Source organism: Falco naumanni, chromosome 8 (assembly GCF_017639655.2).
Source record: "Falco naumanni isolate bFalNau1 chromosome 8, bFalNau1.pat, whole genome shotgun sequence".
Lineage (NCBI taxonomy): Eukaryota > Metazoa > Chordata > Aves > Falconiformes > Falconidae > Falco > Falco naumanni.
In genome coordinates, this window is record NC_054061.1 from 995117 (window position 1) to 1017629 (window position 22513).

The following is a 22513-nucleotide window of genomic DNA, read 5'->3' on the forward strand; positions in this document are numbered from 1 at the left end:
AGCCATTGGTATTATGGTAATAACTAACAGGCTTATGTGCAGAGCAGCTAAAGCAAGCCCGATTCCATATGCATTTAGCTCACAGTTGGATTCTCTGATGTCCGTTAATATGCGAACATCCTCTCTTGTTTGGAGCACCTTTACCATCTCCTGTGGTGAGCTGTGAGCATCTAATTAGATTTGAAATAAGGCATGAAGACATGTTGCATCGTCTCCCTTCATGAGAGGGCTAACAGGGTTTCCTTCTTTTGTGCTCAGCCTCCTGTTTTCACAGAAGTCACAGGATACTTAAAATTCTGGATGCTTTTACTCTCCGCTGAACTGGATTCACAAGTTACAAGGATGCATAGAGACAGAACTACACATGCTCACCTTCACATACACTGCGAGTTCGTAAGACTCCATTTTTGTAGGAACCCAAGCTCAGAAGGTCTCCTTCTGCTGGCTGCTGTCTTGCCTGGCGCAAGGCAGGTCCTGCCGTGCATTCCTGGAGGCTGAGCTCAGTGGGAGTGGAGGACACCCAGCACTTCCAGGAGCGTGCAGGCTCCCTGATGAAAGCCAGCTTACTTAGCACCCACCTTAGCCTTAGAGACTCTTACATGTGCAGGTAAGAGTCCCAAGTAAGCATAAAAATCTTGAAGTCACAAAGAAAAAAAAACAGGAAAAAGCACTTCAAAGAGGGAAATTCCCAAGGGTTGAGTTTTACCTACAGAGGCAAACGTCCCTTGGCTCCAGCTGAGAGCAGCAGCACAACCTGAAACTGGAGTGCAGAACACCACATGTGCCCTGGGTAGAGAGCAGAGCAGCAGAGACCACCATTGTGCAACAACAGCATGGCACCACAAACACCCCCACAAACACCCAGTGACTACAGCTGTGGAGAAGAACAACAGGAAAGAAATGGGCAGTGCTTGGATAAACACCACCTCACATCAGAGGCAAGTGCCTAAGGAACACAGGTCTGTCCCATGGCTGAGCCACAGCTCCCAGGCACCTGCAGACATGGAAACCGGCCTGCCAGCGTGGAGTAACTCTACCACAATGGCTCCAACCCCACTGTGCCTTTCCACTACACTCTTCTTCACAAGGCTTACAGGCAGCCTGGGTCCTGCTCTCCAGACCTCCTTCCACAAGGAGCACTGCTCTGCAAGTAGTTGGAGACACAAACTCAAACCACCAGCCCTCAAATCACCATGTGACAAAACAGAGCAGCAGCAAACAGCTCATCCAGCTGCTACTTAACTCAATAAGGCAGAGGTGCATCTGCAGCAGCCCACTAAATACTTACCCCCACCACACTCACTCTCCCTCCCACAACACAACCATCCCACCCTAGTGCTCCCTCAGCAGCAGTATTTATAACCTGGTTGGCTTCACCGGCTGAGCTCCAGGCCCTGCTCTGGGCTGCAGCACACACTGTTGGCCAGAAGCACCTGGAAACACTAAAAGGTGATGCATTGTGGCAAGCAGTGTTGTTATTTGCATCTGTGTTTAATTAGGTAACTGAAGCCTGATATTTTCTGTGGTCAACCTATGTGAAGAACAGCTGAGAAGTGCTCAAAGCAACTTGCAAAGGCCTGTTAAGTGGTGCTCAGCTCTAGTGCCACTTGGAAACACTTATTTCTTCTTGTCTTAAAAAATGGAAAATTGCATCTCTGCAGATTCAGCCCTTATCGGGCAAATCCCAGTGAAGCAGGATTTAGTGCTTGTGTTCTTTGGTTCTTCACTGCACTGTAGGGAAAAAGGATAAGTGTACCAGCAAGCAGAGAGAGAGAAAGCCGCAGCAGGAGAGCGGAGCAGGGGCTGCCAGCAGCAACCTCTTCAGCCCTGGCTTTGGTGCCAGGGCATTGCCTGCTGCAGGGGCCGCAGCCGCACAGGCAGCTTAGGTCCAAACTGGGGTTACTTGAGAAGAGGCTGCCCAGTGCCCTTCCCTCCCCAAGAGGAAACTCCAGCACCAGCCCTTGCAGCACATGGCACCCAGGGCACCTGCCCTTGGACGGGTGGCGGTGCTGCCCCGTCGCTTGCCAGCAGCACCCACTTGGGACCCAGTGCCTGAGCTCAGACCTCGCAGGTGCTCACTCAGAGGTGTCAAAGCCTCTTCTGGGGCTGCCCCAAAATCTCATAAGCCTGGTTTCAGCTTTAATCACCTTCGTTCCCCTCTTGGGCTGGCGCTGCAGCCCTTGGTGCAGCAATCAGGTGGCAGCAGGAGGAAGAGGAGGAGGAGGAGGTGGACTGGGTGACCTCCCCAGGCACTGGGAGGATAGCATCCATCCACTCACTGCTGCTCACCCAGCTCCACCACCAGCTACTTCTAGTGATATTTCAACAAACACATAACAATCTGTGTTAAGGAAAACCAGTGAATAAATTTCATTTAAAAATACTTCTCTATTTCTGGATAGGCACTGCTCTGCTCCAGCTACTTCAGAATTGGCTGAAGCCTTCACATTACCCAACAGCAAGACTGCACAAGGCTTTTATGGGCAAAATACAGCATTCAACTCTCCATGAGATTAATAAACAGCTCTTTGAACCACTCTTCTTACATAAGGGTAGATATCTTCTCAACGTTTGGCTTCTATCCACCATCTCAGGCATAGCTCATGCAAGGGAAGAAGGTGAAAGAAAGACTACATATCCAGCTGCTGGTGGGTTTGCCCCTGCTGTGTGTCCCTCCGGAGGCTGAGGAGCTGGGTGCTGGAAGCAGAGAGATGGTGGCGGCTGGCTGCCTGCCATACCAGGACGTAGCAGAGGGGACCAAGCGCTGGTTTGAGAGATGGAAAATTTTAGGAAGGCTTTTGCTCTGCTGGCTGCAGGTCCCTGCGCTGTGCACATCCCTGCAGATTCACACTGGCCTAATTATGTCTTCACACAAATGCAATGTATTTACTAAATGTGCAGGCTTCTCTAAATTAGCATTAACCCATGTGTACAAAACCCACTGCTGCAGCTGTGCACAGCCGCTTGCCGCAGCCAAAGGTGTGCTGTCAGCTGGGGAGCCGAGTGGCACAGCAAGCCACCCCATGCCGTGCCAGGGGACTGCTCCGCGTCCCGCTGCTCGGGGTCTGGAGGCATGGGCAGGTCCTGCCATTCGCCCCCCTGCAGTGGCAACACTGGGCGTTATGTTTGTGGGTGGGTAGGAGGACAAGCTGTTAGCTTCAGATCTATAATTTGTAGCAGCTTGTAAGAGGCACCCCCTCTCCCTGCCCTCCGGGAGCTAAAAACAGCCTGAAAGGTCCCTCTTCCCAAGAGGAGGAGGCATGTGCCATCCACTCGCAAGATGCAGAGTAGCAGAGGCTTTTTATAACTCCCAGGAAGGGCACAGGGAGCGCTGCCGTGGCCGTGCCCTCTCCTAGCATGCACAGTCCCCTTCTGAGGCAGTGCTGCAGCGTTCAGCCAGCCACAGCTTGGTGCCCCTGTGGCACTGGCGGGGGGCGCGGGGTCCCTGACACCCACAGGGTTGGCTGCCCGGGCACTGGGCTGTGTGGTGGGATGAAGGATGGGGCGAGGAGGATGGTCCTGAGCAGACGAGGAGAGGGGTAACAGAGAGAAGCTCCTCTCACTTGCTCACATTATTCCCCATTGTTATTTCGAGTAGGGAGCCCAAAGGGACACAGAAACAAGAGCTGCCCCACCTGCTGCCAAAGGGGCTTCCCGGGAGCCCGCTGCCAGAGCCATGCGGGATGTCGGTGCTGCCGCAGAGCCGTGCTGCCCAGCCTGCACACCGGCAGCCAGCGTGGAGAACGCGGCATCCTGGAGGTGCAGTAGTCCCACCGGCATGACTAGTGACATGTGGAGACACAGATGCACCATCTCCATCGTTTCAGCCAGAAGACGGAAGGTCGCAGAGCTCTGTGAGTCATCTTTCTGGTGGGTCAAAGAAAACCTGTTTGGTTGGACAGACCAGGCATGTAAAAATGGCTTTGGCTGTACGGACCAACTGTTTGCTTTGCAACAGCAGGGTTTTCACGATCAGTTTCCCCATGTTCTGTTGCCCTTCAATATTGAAACTGTATGATACATGTGAAATGAGTGGAGTTTCCCATTTCTTGTAACAGTGCCTTATCTTCTGGTAACTCTGCCCAGACAGCCACAGGAAAAGTGATAAAATTAGTTTTCATACTGTAAGGATGCATCCCAGTGCATCAGGCCATGAGTGAGGCAGAGCTGATCACAGAGGCTGTTTGATGTAAGCTCCCTTCTCCACTCTGCCACTGATTGCTTTTATGACCCTGAAGAGTCACCCCACCTCTGGTTTTCCTCCTCTTTAAATGGAAGTAATTATATCCAACTTCACGGAGCTATTTGTGATCTAAAGGTATTAAACACAAAGCTTCTGTATATGTCGGAGTCTCATAACCACCAGAACTGGCAATAGCCAACAATATTAAAACATGAAATTCAAAGCTGGTAAAAGGCAATACTTTTTCACTGGTCTCATTATGCATTGGATGCTCACAGCCTGCTGGTCAAAGAGAGAGGAGGAGCTGCACACACTCAGGTAAACACAGAAATCTGTCCAATTTTTCTCCCGGAAAAACCAAACAGAGAAAGGTTTGGAGCAAGGTGGTGGGAGAGACTGTGGCTCTCACAAGGCACTTGCCATGACAGTGTGGAGAAAACAAACCTCACATTTCTCACCATGGCACATATCGCCAAGCCTCAAGAGTCAGCAGTGAAAAATACTGCCGTAAACCCTCCGTGCTCTCAGGAGTGACAGGGCTGGCTTCCCATCATGCGCTGTGTGCTGATAACAGCAAGCCTTCTCCTTGGGGGAGCACACAGGTGAGCTGCTGCAAGGCTGGGCACACTCAGCCTGTCCCCGGCATTGACGTGATTTGGGTGCACAGAAGCGCTTACTGGACAGCCCGGCTCCTGCAGGACAACGGGGACAAAGTGTATTTGCTATTTGGGACCTGTCTGAGCTTTCTCCGAGTCCACTCTGGAGGTGGGGGGAGCCAAGGGATGCAGCTGTCTGGCGAGACACGGATGCACAGCCACTCAGCACCAAAGTAAAGAACAGGCCCGTCAGAGCAGAACAACTATTTCTGTTCTCAATGTTGTTTCTCAATTTCCAGCTTCATGATAAACCACCTTGATTACAAGACTCACAATACGTATTTCAGTAGTTTCATCCCTGTGGTACTGGTAAGCCGAAGAGGGCTCCTGCAGCCAAGCGGGGCCGGGACGGCCGTGCCCGGGGAAGGAGCTCTCTGCAGCGACAGTGCTGCCTGCTGCCCGAGGAGCAGCGTCCTCCAGAGCAGGCACCCCACTGCATCCAGCCTGGAGTTAATTACAACACCAGCATCAAACAGAGACTTTTAAAATGAAAGGGAAGGACCAGCAGCTTTCTAGTTCTGCCTTTACTTTTTAACCCCAATTACGAGACACATTGCAAGGGAGAGGCGGAGGCAGATAATAAAGCTCAATGGGATGGTCTGAGTGTTAAGTGGAGAACCAGGAAAGCCTCACATCGTGATCCCAAATTGGACATTGATATGCTGTGTGGCCTCATCTCCTGGTTTTCTCCATGTAAAGTGGGGGTGATGCTTAGCCAGAGGGGCGTTCCACAGATGAATTAGCATTTGGAAAGTGCTTTGAAGATTTAAAGTGTTATATAAATGCTAGGTGTTAGCATCATCAACTTTTATATTGCAGCAGAATGCAGAGACTGCAATCAAGATCAGAGCCTCGCTTTGCTGTACCAGGCAATTTAGAAACTCCTGCTTGGAAAAAGCCCCTGTCCCTGCCTCGGTGACCCGCAGCCTGCTTGCTCCAGGGAGGGGGATGGAATCACTCTCAGCTTCAGGGGGAAAGGCTGCCCCAAGCTTAGCACCTGGTGGCATTCTGAAGCGATGGACAACACGGCGTGCTTCCCACAGCTGCACATTGCACTGAGGGGCAAAGGAGCCCAGAGAGTAACTGCTGCCTTGGCCTGGCCACCCTGCAGGCACAGTGCTCTCTGGACCCCCCGGATCCCCCCGGATCCCTCGAGTACACTCAGCGCCGCTGGATCCCCTGGGCTGGGCCCTCCCGAGGTGCCAGGTGTGCGGGCAGCAGCTGCTGATTTCCTTTGGGAATTTGCCAGGAACTGTGCTGCAAAATGCACACGCTGCTCCCCAGCAGTTTCAGTCCCGCCTGTTGTTTTGGTAGCACAACTAAAGCAGACTGGCCTTTAAAGTTTAGGAAAAATTGAAGAAGCACTCACAAAACAGATCTGATCAGAGATTAGCATTAACTGGCTTGCACAAAACTAGCCGGTCAACTTCATTTCCACCACTACGTGCCCACTGCAAAATATTTCATGATTCTGTTTCCTTTCTAATCAGATGAAAATATGACATGAGTGTTAATGACATGACAGAGCACAAATATGGAAGAATATGTAAGAAAGAAAAACAACCTTCAAAACCTTTGTTTTCAATATAGTTTATGTCACGCATTGCATTTAAAAATACCAGTAAGTAAGACGATGTTATTTGCAACATTCATTAAAAAGTGTGCACTCAGTCAGCCAAGCACAAGTCAACATATGACAGACTACAAAGAAATACCAAAGTAAAAGGAAACTCAAGATGAAACAGAGTGAGGTCATTGGTTTCTTGCATTATCCTGAAGATGTTTGTCAACATTTTAATTTAGCAAATGGCCACTATTTTTTTAAAAAAAAAAGAGAGAGAGAAAAAAACCCTTTGTTTTGACAAAATCGTGATCTGGGGGGGAGGAACTTCTGAAAAATCACATTAACTATTTCCACTCTGTACTTCTGAATGAGTCCTCCTGCGAAAAGGGAAGGGACGTTATGTGCAATCTGGTAGCGTTATCTGTGAGAGGATCAAGGAGAAACCATTCCTTCAGATTTAACTCTCCTCCTTTAATATCTGTCGTACTTGTAGGTTGTAAACACACAACTGAGATATGGCAAGGATTATAAGGAAAACTATCTTGGATCTTCACTACATCTGCTGCTCTCATTAGGCAATCCATCAGTATGTGTGAGCAAGGCAGACCTCAAGAAGGAATTCAGCTGATAAAGTGAATGCAAATCACAGATGCCATGAAATGTCCCCTGGCCTTCCCATGCCACAGCCAGTGCCTCGCTGGGGTGAGAAGGCGCAAAGCCCACACTGCTGTTGTTGGGTTTGGGTCCCACTGCAGCGTGTGGGCACATTTCCTGCGGGGAGCTGTGGCAGGAGCTGGACGCACTTGGCACCTCATTGTGGCCACCTCACCCCAGCACAGAACCCATTGCCCCACCAGCCCGGGAGTGGGAACAGCCAGGAGCTGCTGGAGCCCGTCGTGATGGCACTGAAGGTCACACAGGGAGTCAGCTAACAAACGCATGCTTTTCGGCTTTTCCCTCTTGCCGCACAGAGCGGTTGCTGTTGAGGCGAGCATCCATAGGGACCGGCAGCTGGAGGGGCTGCTCCCTGTGCCGAGGGCGCAGAAGGCCGAGGCCGGGTCGGGTCTGGCACACGTGGCTGCTCCAGCAGCTGGCCAGCGGCGGGCACAGGGCACCCCTCTGCGCCGTGGGGATGCATGGCTGCCGCAAGTCCAGACTTGAATCGCGACGTGGTGTGCACTTCAGTCTCAACCAGCGTGCAGCACCGGGGGAGCTGAACAGGTTGAGTGACTTCAGGCTGTGGGAGGAATAATCGTCTTGGGTTGCTTCAGAGAGCTGAGGCAGCCAAACTGGGCGAGGATGGCACTGCGGAGTGCCTCGCGTCTCTGCCAGGTACCTCCGGAGAGTGTTTGTGTTTGAAGGACTTTTTATAGAACTGCTGTCAAAATGGGTAGAGAGAAAGCTTAATTGGGACTGATCTGAAAAACGAGGCGGCATGTAGGTGTGCGAGGGATGTATGCAGCAAGTGGCTGCTTTCAGCCGGAGCCCAGTGTGAACAGGTCCAGTCTGATGTTTATCATGGACTCTTATCTCCTGAGCTGGCAATTTTTTTACTGTTGTGTCAGTTATGATCCGCAGACCAGGAAGCATTAAAGACAACTTTGTGTACTGTGTAAGTAAGGCTGAGCATCCTGTCCTGCTGCAGCCAGCGCTGCCCCAGCCGGCAGTGGGGAGCCAGCTCGCCCCATCTGCGCTGCGGGATCTGTCTGCCCAGCGAGCAGGACCTGGGGCTCCTGCCTCTGGTGCCAGCCCAAACGTCGTCCCCTCGCGCATACTGAGTCACAAGTGACTCACTTCAAACTTGGATGTGAGCGCAAAGTTTACATTTGCAAATTGGCTGGTGAGGCACTGCTTTGCAATGTAGGTGGGATGTATTACATACTCCAGCAGTCAAGTTCTGCTCTTTTTTCCCTCCTCCCTCTCCCTCTGTGCAGGATAGCTGTTTCAGCCCAGGATTTTGGTGTGGTTCTTGCAGGCGCAGGAAGGCATATCAGCCTGCTCCAGTGGATGGGGCATGTGGATGGCTCTGCTCGTGACGGAGCTCTGCACTGAAGATGGATGATATAGCGCTCCTTGACCTGTTGGAGTGTCCTGTGTGCTTTGAAAAGCTCGATGCCACAGCAAAGGTGCTACCTTGCCAGCACACTTTCTGCAAGCCCTGTCTGCAGAGGATCCTGAAAACCCAGAAGGAGCTCAGGTGCCCCGAGTGCAGGACCCTTGTCCTTTGCAGCATCGAGCAGCTGCCCTCCAACCTGCTCCTCATTCGCCTCCTGGATGGAGTCAGGTGTGGACAAAACGTTACCAGGTTTGGCTCAATCCAGAGGTCAGGGGTCCTGTCCTCCCCTGCCTCCATCAGGAGAATCCCCAGGGGGTTGCAACTTCATCAGCACCGGCTGCTGACCAATCCCAGGATCCACATGGAAGGGGTAAGGAGGGTCCATGTTCTTTACTCTCTCTGTAAGCATAGAAAGCTTTCTATCTGTGTGCCAAAAGCTATGAAACTTTCCTGTTAGCAGTATTGCAGAAATGTTTGAAGTAAGAGAGATCATTTTGTTTGCAAATCCGTCTGCTATTTCCTTGTGTATTTGACTATTTAAAGTTCATCACAGCAGTAATTGCACGCTCAGGTTGAGACAAAACCAGCTTGCCCTTCTCCTTACAAAAACTTCACAGCAGCTGTTTTCCCTAGGAGTTTTCAGGTGGTTTCTGACTTTTGGGGGGCATTTCAGGTGCTTTGACTTTCAGGCAATGTAACAATTTTTGAATGATAGCAATTAAATCAGTAATTGCAAGGCTGTAACTGTTAGAGGCAGAGAAAGGTATTTCCCATTGCTGCACCTCAGTTTCCCCCACCATTGGAAAGGAAGGAGAACACCTAATGATGCTTATGTCCATGGCAAAATACTCTGAGGTTTACTAATCAAAAATACTAAACTCAACTAACTTACCAACTTTATGTTAGTAGACTAGGCTGATTTTAAAATTCTAAGGTGTTTCTGTCATTTTCTTTAACAGTACAAAAGCTGTTCTTAAATAATGAGGACATGATATTAGACCTGTTAAAGGAGCTTGGCTCAGATTGAATTTGGGGCAGAGACTGACTTGTGGATTCACCTTTCCTGCATAATATTCCTGGATTTCCATTTCTCCCACCCCAACTATTCTTCTGTACAATGTCTCCACAAACCTCTTCATAATATTCAAAAGCTTTGCTTAAACGGCTGTTAATTCTCAGAGCATTTTTCACAACTGCAGAGCTATAAACTCCCAGGCAGACATAGGACAGGTTTTCTCACCTGCGCTACAGGGGTGCACGTGTGTGGCTATCGTGGCGGAGCTGACCCCCTAGGTCGTGTGGGCACAAGCTGGTGTGCGTATCCCAGGGAACCCCTGCGGCAGCGATAAGGCGTCTTGGATGGATCACACATCAAAACCAGGCACCTCTCAGGTTTCCCCACTGGGAAACAGGGCAGCATGGCCCTGAGACACAGGAACTGGGTGCCTTTCCTGGGAGCCCTGCCCAGCCCACAGCTTGGCAGGCAGGCAGGCACGCTGCCCGCGCACGGAGGCAGAGCCTGGGCCGGGTGGGCAACCTGGGGTGGCCTGGAAGCGGCCATCCGTTTCTCCCTCATGCACCTCGGCCGCTGTGAATTACGCCTTAGCTTAAGGCAAGACACAGCTCAGTCCCTGCAGGCACGGAGCGATGCTGTGCTGTTGGTGCTGGGGTGTAGGGGTGGGTGGGCAACAGCGCAGCCCAGCAGCCATCTCCCATCTTCAGCACCCATGGGGTGGGTGGTGGCCGGAGTTCACAGCAGAGCAGGGCGAGGGTAAACACGGTCCTTGGGCTGCCGTGACCTGCGGGGCTTGGTAGTCTCCGCCGCAGCTGGCCCTGCTGCATCGGTGTCAGCCGGCTCCTGCCAGCAGCAGAGCCATGGCCAGCAAGGCCCCTCGCCGCAAACCGGCTCCCCAGGGCAGTGGCAAGGGGCTGCTGGCGCCGTTTGCGCACGGGACACACCATCGGACAGCCACAGCTTCCAGCCACTGCCGTGACGGGCGGCATCTCAGCTGAAAATGAGGTTTGTAGGTTTCCCAACCCGCCTCCCCGAGCTGTAGATAAAGAAGCACAAATACACTCATCTTTTTTCCTTCTCTCTCACCTGTTTCACATTTCTTTTACTAGTTCTCAGGTCAGGTGGGGACTTGTTGCTGATATTACATAATGGCATTACATACATCCATCAGTCTGCAGCTCCCAAAACCCTTTTAAGACCAAATTCCTGGGCATCGGCAGAGCTAGCGAGCGCCAGTGAAGGGGCTGGGGCCCCGCTCCCTGCAGCGCGGGGACGCGGCACTGGGATAGCCCTCCGATTCCCTGTGCCTCTCCAGCAAAGGGATATAAAAACACGTTACACTGAAATGCTTTTAGACTTAATTAGTTAATGAATTATAAAACACTTCAGAATCCTCAGCTGCAAGGTGAAGAATGTAACATATTAGTCACGTTTTGGTGGTTATAACTACACGCAGACAGGACTAGGTGTTACTTTACGTGCTCCAGTGGGGTGTTCACGCATGCGGAGCCTCCCCTGAACCGGCCCCCGGTGACAGCAGTGCTTCACCCGGCAGCAGCAGGGCCTCATCTGGAAGTGCCTGTGTGCTGCAAAGTGACAAGGCAGTCATAAGGTCTCCCTACACTGCGGAGTGCTAGAGTTCCATGAAGGGTGTTCATCTGAAGTAATCTGGGTGAGCAGAGGCCTCCAAACCGTTCCAACGGCAGAACAGATGCTTTTTGTCAAGAATCACAGTGAGAACAGCTATCGTGCAATCCTGCTCCGCCACAGTTAATCCCACCACAACTGCTTTCCTTGGTACGCTTAAATGCAGTATTCATTTGCAACTGCAGCGGAAGGTCGTGTGCTCTCCAAAGAAAGACTGCCCCAATCTGCATAGTCCGCTAATTACTGCTAATACTATGCACCACTTGGTGCTACAAAGCAAATAAAATTAACGAGCACCATGCTGCGCTGCAGCCAGATATGCCATCAAAAGCAGGATACAGGATGTGTTTTGTTTTCACCAAAGAAGCCATTCTATAAATAAACTTCCTTTACTCCATGGAGCTGAGAAATTCACAACTTTGAGCAAAGTTTCTTTTCTCAGCAGAGATGTTTCCTTGCCAGCTTTTTGCTCTTCATCCTCATGAGCGTCCATGAAGACAAAAAAGTAAAATAAATCCCCCCATCACCAAGCAAGCCAAGAACTCGTTCCATTCCGAGAGGGAAGTGCAAGCAGGCCCCAGAAGAGCTCTGAATTAGCAGTACTGCAATACTCATTTTTCAGTCAGGAATTTCACACAGCCAGTCCTTTAAAAAGCAGGGAGTATTCTAGTTACAGCCCATCCCAAACTATTTATTATTTTCTAGCATATAAATCCCTTTTGAATCCACTTCCTATGTGCTGATGTGGGGTGGGCACATGCCGGGTCCATGCACGTGGGCACATATGTGCGTTATGGATGCACAGGCTGTGCTTCGCAGGGATCCGATGGGCCCTGAGCAGCCACCGTGGGAGCAGCCGCTTGGGCAGTGCAGTGCTGGGACCGCTGGCACTGCCCAGCAGCAGCTCCCGGGATGTCTGGCCAGGTTTTAAGATCATTTAACATCTACGCAGAGGACAAGACTTTGGATTTTCAGGATCTCCACATAATAAACTGTCTGGAATTTAAGAATAAAAGGATTTGCTAGGAGGTGAATGCGTAACTAATCTACGCTGAAGCCTTTGAACTCTTCGGAACCGCCCCTGGCATGTGCCAGATGTGGTTACATCTTGTGCTGAAGCATCCTTCTTATTTGGCCTCAACCCCGATGTAAGCTAAACATGGCTTTGCTGCTGGTGAGAGAACAGAAAGATTGTGTGTGCTGAGGTATACACAAAACTCCCGTACTTCTCTGATGAGTAGCAAACCTAAACCATACCCTGCACACGGCAAAAATCCATCCAGGCCACTAAACAGCTACTTGGATGATGAACTTTGTCATGCAACAAATACAGGGCAGTGAGCCAGAGGAGAAAAGTCCCGAGTATGACATCTTGCCTTTGGAAAACACAGACCACACAAATTTAACTGTGACTTCGGCTCTTTTCTCTTTGCATGAACTCAGTGCTGTAACACCCCCCTCCAGTATTTCATGGGAGATAGACAGATAACACCTCTATTGGGATAAAAATACACTGCACTCCAACATCGCCACCTTCACACGGACGTCTATATATAGTGCCTGTGTCTTGATATTTTCTTCTCCTCCACAAACATCTCCAACTCCTTTCCAAATTTGACAGACAGGACTTGAATTGCTGGATCTTTTTGAAACCTTACTCAAAGCAACCTTCATGTCTGCACCCAGAGGCAAATATGTTTCCTGACCCACTCGCTGTGCAAAAAGCCCAGTAGTTCCTGTGCAGTCACGGCAATGACCTCATGACGCATGTCATATCACCTCAGGCTGGACAAGCACTACACAGATGTTAGAAACCCAGAAACTCTACACAGGCACATTGGCTCTGACTGAACAGGTGTCACCAGCTGCTTTTCTGCTGGAGAGGGGCAGCATCCTTTCGCCCAGCAGTGCTGTGGGTTCTGGCTGCTTGTGCCACAGGGTCCCTCAGCTGGAAGTGGAGCCACTTTATTTGGCTAAAACAATCCTGTTGGCCTTACAGCCTTCTGGGAGAAAGGGCTTGCCCCAATTCTCCTCCACAGCCACATCCCATCGGGGTTTGTCTCATTCTAAAAAAATGCCGAGTGTGGCTTAAGGAGCTGTTTGCACAGTGCTGGCTTGCACCTTGCGCAGGATACTGTCGTATGCCTTTTTTCACCTTTGCATGTAGTTTTAGCACTTTTATCTACTGCAAAGTGAGAGTGAAGTCACCTTGATATAGATTGCCTGACGATACACGCCCCAAAAGCTGTGCTGCAACAACAGATTTGGGAGCACAGAAGCAGGAAGCTTCACAGTAGCTGCAAGCACTGCTGCAGCCACGAGAACGGGTTGGTGCTACACCAGGAGACTGAGCCATTCGTTTCTGTCGGAGAGGAGTGTGGGGCAGAGCCACAGCCTCAGGGTCAGGGGATGAGGGCTATGTCAGGCTCCCTACAGAAAGCTTAAAAAGAAAACACCGTTTTGATGGGACAAAGGATGAAACACCCAGTTGCACTGTAAATGCGAGGTGGCACTGTTGCACTCCAGGCAGGACAGGGTGGTGTAAGGGTGGCTCTGCAGTGGGCTGGGGTGGGTGCGTGATTGTTTTAAGACTATTCAGGTCCATTTCACTTACCAGCAAACAGCCCTCCATACTTTCGAAGGATGAGCAAGGCAGGACGCGGGGCCACTCCCAGGTGATACCGCAGAGCGGGGGAAAGCCGAAGGACCTCCACAAGGTCCAGTTTCCCTGGTTTTACAAAATTAGGTACCGAGCTGCAAACACATGAAAGTGTTTTAATTTGTTACCAAGGCAATGAGTCAGGCTCAGATGGCAAGTCAGGAATAGAACAGCAGGGTTTCTCAGCATGTGTGTTCACCTGCTAAGTATCGTGGTCAGGCAGGAGGCTGGAATTCTGAGAGTCCTCCTCTTCTCGCAGTTTCCCCGTTGGTGGCTGGACAACATCCCTGGGTCCACAAAGTTGGTCATTGGCCTCAGTTTGTAATTTTCCACTCTGGAGAGAAGGGAGAGGAGGAGGCACGTTCATGTGCAGCTCTGCCGATGCGCCGGGGCTGGAGATAAAAGATGTCCTGAGAGAGGCGAGACCGGACCCTGGCAGGGAGAAAACCCATGTACTGCTGCCGTCTGTACCTTGCCTGGCTCCCCCTTCACTGTGGCACTGCTTCACTGTAGGAAAACTGCGGTGCTGGCACTGAACACTGGACTTTGTTCTGCTGCTACTAATTTTCAGGTATTGGAATTCCATTTACCATCAGGAGCCCACGAGCAAGGCACTGGGCAAATGAACAAAGAACTATGACCTTTTTTTTTTTTAAGAAAACCTTTTCCCTAGGAGCTTGTAGGTGGAGATTTGCGCTTACCCTGATTTGGGGAACCTCCGTTTTTTTGATGTCGGCACAGGGGACAAAGTTTATGATCTTGTTTGTAAGAGACAGGCGCGTCCTTTGGCCATCCAACCCTTTAAGGGTGTTTCCTTTGGGCCATGAACAACTGATGGGCCCAGAATTTCTCACTGGCTTTGCAGGGAGGAAAGAGCAAGCCTCACCTGCTGGGAAGCCACACTGGCGTGCAGCGTGTGTAACTGGGCTGCGGAGTCAGTCGGTCTCCCAAGGAGATGGAAGTAAGGAAGGGGAGAGCAGCTCCCTCACCCAGCCCCATGTCTGGGCAAGATGAGGACGCCCAAGGCCAGGTGGACAGTGTCCTTCCCGGGCTCAGCCTACAGCTGAGGCAAGGCCCAGCTAGCAGCCATCACTTCATGACAGCCGTTAATTTACCATCAAAATGGCTGCTAAGTGGAGGTGGCAGGCTAATGGAGAGAGGTACCATCACTAATTAAGGACTTCCTTGAAATACTACGAAAACCCAGTCCTGGGCTGTTGGGCAGTCGGAAGGCACAGGGCACCAGCAGGGCAGGGAGAGCAGCGGTGGCCACAGCACCCGTCCCCAGCGCAGGCAGGGCAGCGCGTTGGCAGGGACAGGGCTCAGCAGCAGCAGGAGGGAGCGGGATGCAGGTTTCCTCCCTGCACAGTAAACAGCCACTTCTGAGAACTGCGGTGCTGAGGCAGAGCATCATGACCGGGCACGCCAAGGGCTGACACAGTTTGTTTTCTGCACGGCTTAAAACCATGACACACAACTCAACCACTGCCCGAGATTGCTGACTGCAGCAGAGACAAAAACATCTGATAGCAGCAATGAGTGGAAGAGGTGCAAAAAGGTTTCGTGCAGACACTGCAGCTCAAACGCTGGTCCCCAGCATCACCCTGCCATGCCCTGAGCCAGGCTGCCCTCTCCCCTCCCACTGAACAGCTCCTGCCTTGTGCCCCTGGCACCCCTCCTGCCCACCTGAACCCCTCTTGGGGCAAAGGGAAGCCTGACCCAGCACTGTCCTCCCGCAGAGCCATGGGGACACCACCGGCAGGCAGCCAGGCACCCTCTCAGGCTGGGCGCCTGCCGCAGCACCTCAGCCATCACCAACAGGGCACCCACTGGGCCTCTCCGTGACAGAGGTTACTCCGTATTTTCTTCAGTCTTCTTCCCCATTTTCCATCTCATCCCTGCAGTGCAAAGCCAGAGCTAGGACAGGCAAAGTTCAGAAGCGGCAGCAGCCCTGGTGCCGTGTCACACCAAAGGGGGTCAGCTGGCAGGCGGTGGGAGGGCTCCCGCTCGCCGCCACCAGCGCCCACGATGCACAGACTTTGCAGCACAGAAACCAGCCCCAGCACCCTCAGCAACAGGCTCCAATACCTGCTTCTGCAGACTCCTTCAGCTGCTTTAATCTCCTCAGTCTGTAAATCACACCCACTTACACCTGTAACTTAAGACGCTGTTTTCCACACCCAGCTAACTCCGTACAATTGACACCTCCAGCTTGCCCCCGTGCCGGCCTGCTGGCTCACGGTGCAGGAGGGCCACCAGCTTTAGCCACGACCAGCGCTGGCCTCACGCCCTGGCAAACCCCAGAGGGAACGGGGCAGATCCGGTCAGCTCCAGCACCAACGTGAGCGGGAGGGGACTAACTCTGTTCTCCCTGGTGCACTCAGTCAGCTTGTGCTTGGAAGATGGGAGCAATCCTCCTGAGGGGAGAAATAATGCAGAAACCACCCAGCTCTCTGAATCCTCAGAATATAATTATACGAAGAGATTGAAATGACAAGTTCACTTCTGATGGTTTTGTTCTCTGTGACAAGGCTGAAGTTATCGCCTCTGCTGAAAAGCAGAAAAACAGAATTGTAATGGCAATTAATTTACATTCAGACAGCTCTTTTCATCCAACTGGATCCTAAAGAGCCCTGAAACTGTGCTAACTGAGTACACAAAGGAGACGATGTGGGGCTCATTCATCCCATTGAAATGTGGGCAGTCGGTGGCAGGATGCTGAAGGCGGCTTGCAGAAGTTAGTAATCAAAATGTATGGCAGTTGTTGTTGATTATCTCTTTATGAAAAGCCAGCATGTCCTTTGGCATCAGAGCGTAGGTAATAACCAGTTCTCCATTCATGGTGTGTAAATCACTGCTCATCAGGAGCGTGGCCTGGGCTGTGCTCTCAGATCTGTCCTGGAGTTGCTCTCTGCCTCTAGGTGAGTCATTCACACTCCCCTGGTACTATCCCCGCAGGTAACGCAGGGAGAGTACCTCCACCATCACCCCAACCCTCATCTGCACAGTCTCTTAGATTGCCGGCTCTCCAGGGCAGGAATCTGCTGTGCTTGTACAGTGCCTGGCACAGCACTGGCCTCTGGTAACATGTACCGTGCCTGAGCATGGGGACCACTGGCCATCTTGCCCTCACCGCCCGCATGGCGGGGTCAGCACACAAGCTTTCCATTTCCTTCATGCATTGAGTATTCTAGATGTTTCCATGTGTGCTGTGGAACAGCCTGTCCCTGCACTGTGGGGGTCACCGCATTGAAGATGCAAGCATCTCTGTGCAGAGCTGGATGGGTCACTCTGGGCCCAGTCGAGAGCAGAGATACTCGTAACATTTCTTTAGCCATGCTGGTACACCTCTAGCACTCGCTTGTGGATCTTGGGAATGAAATGTGCCCTCACCTACCACATACCACCTCTTCACACCACACAGTTCTTATAGGGTTGGTAGGAAGAGCCTTCTCCATGCTTTGGTGTTGGAGTGGGAAGTTCTTTCGAGCACCTCAGTACAATTTGTCAGGCTGTACTTGGACTCCTGCTTCTAGGCGTAGAGCTGGTGCAATGGAGTTCAGAGGCTTGCAGGACCCAATTCAACATGCTTCCCCAAAAAGCAAGTCCTGGTGAATCCTGGTTCCGGCACTCCTGATGCCACCTCGTGCAGCACACCCATGTGCCAGTCCCCTCCGACTGACACCAGTCCTGCTCCAAAATAAAAAGTAATCAAAAAACACCTGCAAACTGAACCCACAGTACCTAGTGGGGGAAAAATCGAACTGGAAGACATCCAGGACTGGATTTCTTTTCTTCCTGGCGCTATCCTAGAAATAAACTGTTCCTCTCAAGGAGGCTGTTACGTGTTACAGAAATCGTGTATCTAGGGGAATATCGCTGCCTCTGCACAGCACAGCTGTTTAGCTCTTTGCACAAATAACGCAGTGCCGGGGGTGGGAGGGGAAGGCAGAGCTCGTGCAGAGCGCGGGGCTGAGCTGCCTCTCGTGTGGGCTCCGTGGACCGTGCACCAAGGACGGGCGCATCTCCCCTCTGCATCTTCTCCATCCCCTCAGACCTTCCAGGTGATGCAGTGGGGCTGGCCCGGCTTGTCACAGCTCACCTCTGGTCAACCAGCTTCTTCCAGGGTGGGACAGCCCGGCAGTGCCGCCGCTGCTCCAGTTCAGGGGACCGGGGCTCCCAGGCGTCCCACACCTGGGCTGCTTCTCCCGCACAGGGTCCGAGGGGGTGACTGCTTCCCTGCACATGGGGCAACACCCATGAAACCCAGATCAGGATCAGGCCCTCGGTATTTACTGCAAAGACATTCAGCCAGTGGGGGAGGAGACCACATGCTTGTGGTGGCTGTCTGCCTTCGAGGGACGAGGCACAGCGAAGAGCCACTCCAGGGCATTCCCTGTGTGGAGTTATGAAAATCAGAGCTGGGAAACCACCTGGGTGCAGGTCCAAACCCGTCTGAGGCCATTCCTGATCCACCTACCAGCAGCCTCCTCAGCCCCATGTGTCTGCCTCCCCTGCCGGAGCCAGCAGGGCGCCTGCCAAGGGCTGGGGTCCCAGCTCCAGTGCTGCTCCCGGGCAGCGGAGCAGGAGCAGGGGTGCCCTGCTCTGGGGTACGCTTCTGCCAAAACAGCTCCTGCTGCTCTCCCTTCGGCATGCAGAAAATCAGAAGGAAGCACCCCTGGACATCAACAGCCATAAGCTATTCCAAGGATTAATTTGTCACTCATCCCATATGTCCATCTACACAGTCATGGATGCTGGTGAACTCAGAGCATCTGGGAATCAGAGGGATCCCACCCAGCATCGTTAGCTGTGTCTCGCTGAAGCCATTTGCAGTGAGCCTTGCTTGGAAATGGGTGAAGGAGTAAACGAATCCCAGGTGCAGGGAGGTTTATGGCATTGTGCTCATGCTCAGCCCGGGGTATCACAGGCAGCGGCGCGGTCTGCTTGTGCAGGGACAGTGTCACTACGGGACCATGCTGCTCCTCGGGGGGGGGGGGGGGCAGGGGGTTAAATGGAGTCACCTGGGACAAGGTTTACAGGCATTCACAGCCTCCATCAGAAATCTCTCCGCTGCACTCCCTGGCTTTGCTTTCCTCCTATGCTGACAATTTTTAATGTCTCTCCCTGGTGACCACCACCCCAGCCAGCCTCACACATTTCTTTCTCTCTCTCTCTCTCTCTCTCTCTTTTTTTTTTTTTTAAATACCAGTGCTATGAGTGTGTGGTCTTACATTAATCCACTGCCAATAATAAGGAAGTTATAACTAGCTCATTTAAGATAATTATAGTGTGCATTTCTCCCAGCTATGAAGAGATGCTTTGAATTGCTTCCTCACACACACATGTACATATTTTTAATTTGCTTCTTTGTTTTGTACGGAGGGAGACTCAGATGCATTGGATGGCTGCCCTAGCACAGCTGATGTCAAATGCCAAAAATAGGAAAAAAAAATATTTTCTCCCTCAATGGCCTTAAATCCACTAAGAATGGGGACAATGCTTTGAGATGCATCTGCCATGGCCATCCCTGCTGGCAGTACGGCCAAGGACAGAAAAGTACCTCACCTAGACACTACGCACCACATAGCACACCAGTGCAAGAGGCTGTCTCTGGTTCCACATCCCGGAGTTCACCTGCTGCACCTTCTCACCTGGGCTCTCCCAGCAGCTCTGCAGGCAGCCCCACGGCAAGGGGGCTCTAGCTGCTCCGACAGACTGAAATACCTCCGGGGGGCAGGGTCATGTCTCACTTGGGCATGACAGAGAAGAACACAGAGGAGGGGGGGAATCTGAAAAAAAACGTAGCAGCGTTGAAAAATGTTACAACTGCCTAGAAGACAGAGAGAGGGAGAGGCAAGGCTCTCTGCAGCCATCAAAGGCACGACAGGCAGGAAAAAAAGCATTTCCTCAGCACCAAAACCCACAGGGGTTTGGGTTCGTGACCATCGGCTGCCCTTGGCCCAAAGGTCTGGGCAAAGCATCCTGTTGGTCTCCATCTGCCTGACAGCCTGAAAAGTACCAGTGGGCAATCCCATGTACTATGGCATTCCCTTCTTCTGCTCAGCTTCCCACTGATTTTAGAGGCTTTCACATAGGAGTACGTGAAAAACTCTCCTCTCTCCCTCTCATTTATTTAATTTAGCATTGCTACTAGAGCTGCAGTATGGCATGGCATCACGGGAAAAGAGCCTGTTCTGTTCACTGGTGATGTTTCTTTGTAGTTGCTGCCTCTCTGCTACAGGGCAGCAAATATTCTACACAACTTCTCAACAGCCTTTAGCTGAGTTTTTCACGGAACTTCTCATAGTGTTTTCCCAAATGAATTTAAAAACAGGTGCTGAACTCTGCAGCAAGGGAGCTGCTAATATTTACAGTGTTTGGCTGAACATTTTGCTGCAGCTACCACCCTGCTGAAATAAAATGCTGCCTCGGATTAACAAAAAGCAACTGGACATGCTAACGGGAGAAAAACCCATCACAACAAAGCAGCTCCCTCTTCACCCCACACCCACGACCGTGTCCTCTCCTGGGAAAGCCTCTCCCTCTGCCCTTAGCCCAGAGCGATCTACCTCCAGGCACACCTTGTCTTTATCACCAGCTTTAATTAGCACCCCAGTTTCTGTCATTGCAATTAACCTACTTTAAATAAAGCGAAACAGATGCCTTGTAGAGGATCTTATACATCCAGGAGTGGACAGAAACCAGCCAAAGCCTGAGAAAGAAGTCAGGTCTGAGATGCGCCTACAGCAGCCTGTTTCAGCCCCAGGAGGAGCGATAAGCAATGAGCTCAGCTCCCGCGGAGGGCTTCTGCTGGCTGCCCCCACGCACACACCGCGCAGTTGCTGCAGGGGGTTTAGCTGCTTTTCTTTGTCTTTTCTACATCTTAGGAACACATTAGAAAACAGTGACCCTGATGTACGCCCTTCTGAAAACTTCAGCTTGACTACTTTGTGAAAGGCCTGCAAAGCAGGAAAGTGAAAAGTACAGTGAAAACCACACTGGTTGCTCCATGTGGATAGATAAAAGCTTGGTTTATGTCCTAAGTAAAGTTGGGAAATCAATGGGATATTTTTGGCTCAGTATCTGAACAGACAAAGAACATTTTTTTAAAAAAAAGCAACAAAGATAGACTTGTGAAAAAAATTACTTGGGCCTTAAAAATTACTTGAATTATTTACTATTATTTTTTATGAAGTGAAGAGCATTAAAACCTTCATTTCAAGTTAATTTCAATTGGTTCCAAAGCAAAATGCTTTGTATTGCTATGGCTTCTTTAAATTCTTCTCCTCTTTGGTTAAATTACATTGATTTTTGCTGTTAACAGACTATTAAAATATTAGAAAAAAATATTTTGGCAGTTACAAAGAATATGTAACTATGAAAATGTCAGTCATCAAGTGCTGAAACAGTCCACTGTGATTACAGTTTTTCCCTGTTGTATACAACTAGAAATGCACATCCAGTTGTGGAATAATCATCGAATGGTTTGGGTTGGAAGGGATGTTAAAGACCACCCAGCCCACCCCCTGCCACAGGCAGGGACACCGGCCACCAGCCCAGGTTGCCCCCAGCCCCGTCCAGCCTGGCCTCGGGCACTGCCAGGGATGGGGCACCCACAGCTGCTCTGGGCAGCCCGTGCCAGCACCTCGCCGCCCCCATGGGGAAGGATTTCCTCCAATATCTAATACAAATCTCCAGATCTCTTCATAACACCATTCATCCCTTCGAAACAATTCTGAGGTTCCCCACCCCAAATATGGGGAACTGCAGAGCCCTTCCCTGGAGTACAGGGAGCTTTAGCAGGGAATAAGTGGTACAGATCAAAGGGCCACCGACATCACAATAGTTCCTGAGCAAAACGTCTGTGAAGGAATATACCTGCGTTACCTTTTAAGTGTTTGAAATTACTAGCAAGCCCCAAAAGACCAACGTTCTGAGTACTTTTTGGGTGCTAAAGCAGCATGTAGGCATTAACTGTTAATCACTTAGATCCACAAAAGTTTTACAACAAATTTCAATGACTGAATACAAGCGTTCTGGTCTATAAAGCGAGGCGTAAGATGATGTCAGTGGTCTGCAAGCTCCAGGAAATGGTGACAGGAAAGAAAACCAGGCTTAGATGGAAACCTGAAAACAGAATGGCTGTGAGATTGGAAGAGCATGGAAGTGGGATGAAAGGTGAAGAAAGGAAGGTTGTGACCATGGTTAGAGGAAGAAACAGCCCATCCATCCAAGCAGGAGAGGCAAATTTCAGCCAGCCCTGATGTCACCAGCACGCCTATCCTACCTAGTTTTCAGTTATTTATTCCAGCCTGCCCGCCTGTGCCATCCTTTTTCTTGCTGAAGAAAGAATATTCCAGATTCAGCACCCTACTGCTTGTTCACCTTTCCCAGTTAGTAACAGGCATGCTTTTCATTTCAGAGTTTCTCTTACTTTTAATACATTTCCATAACTCGTTCCTGATGCCTTTTATGTTTTGCTTTATTTTGCTGTGCAACCATACTCTCATCATCCCCATCCGTTTGCGCTCCTCCTTCGCAAGCCCTGGCTTCACAGTTTGCATGAGTCCTGTTTGTTTTCTGGCTGCTCCTGAGGCAATCAAGAGTCTCTTTCTGTGTTCCTTCTCCTTGGTTCACACCAGAGAGTCTGTCAGCTCAGTCTTTCCGAAGGAGAATGGTCCTCCCGTGATGCTGTATTCCCACAGCCTGTTTCTGTGTGTGAGGAAGCGC

At 51.0% G+C, this 22513-nt stretch overlaps 1 protein-coding gene and 1 long non-coding RNA gene across 5 annotated transcripts in view; one reads left to right on the plus strand and one right to left on the minus strand.

Moving 5' to 3' along the window:
• Positions 1-22513, minus strand: part of LOC121092511 — a 43389-nt gene that overhangs the window by 4634 nt on the left and 16242 nt on the right. For 3 of the 4 annotated variants that reach the window (XR_005829332.1, XR_005829333.1, XR_005829330.1), the window contains 2 exons: positions 13980-14114; positions 13736-13875 (listed from right to left, as the gene is read on the minus strand). This is a non-coding gene — a long non-coding RNA (uncharacterized LOC121092511). Of the gene's footprint in view, positions 1-8749; positions 8859-13735; positions 13876-13979; positions 14115-22513 lie in introns of those variants that run through there. The other variant, XR_005829331.1, reaches the window with a different exon arrangement.
• The window catches only part of SH3RF2 (SH3 domain containing ring finger 2), a 41415-nt gene continuing 25344 nt past the window's right edge, over positions 6443-22513 (plus strand). The window contains exon 1 of the mRNA XM_040603694.1: positions 6443-8829. Coding sequence (XP_040459628.1) covers positions 8458-8829 — 372 coding nt within the window. The 5' untranslated portion in view covers positions 6443-8457. The remainder of the gene's footprint in view (positions 8830-22513) is intronic.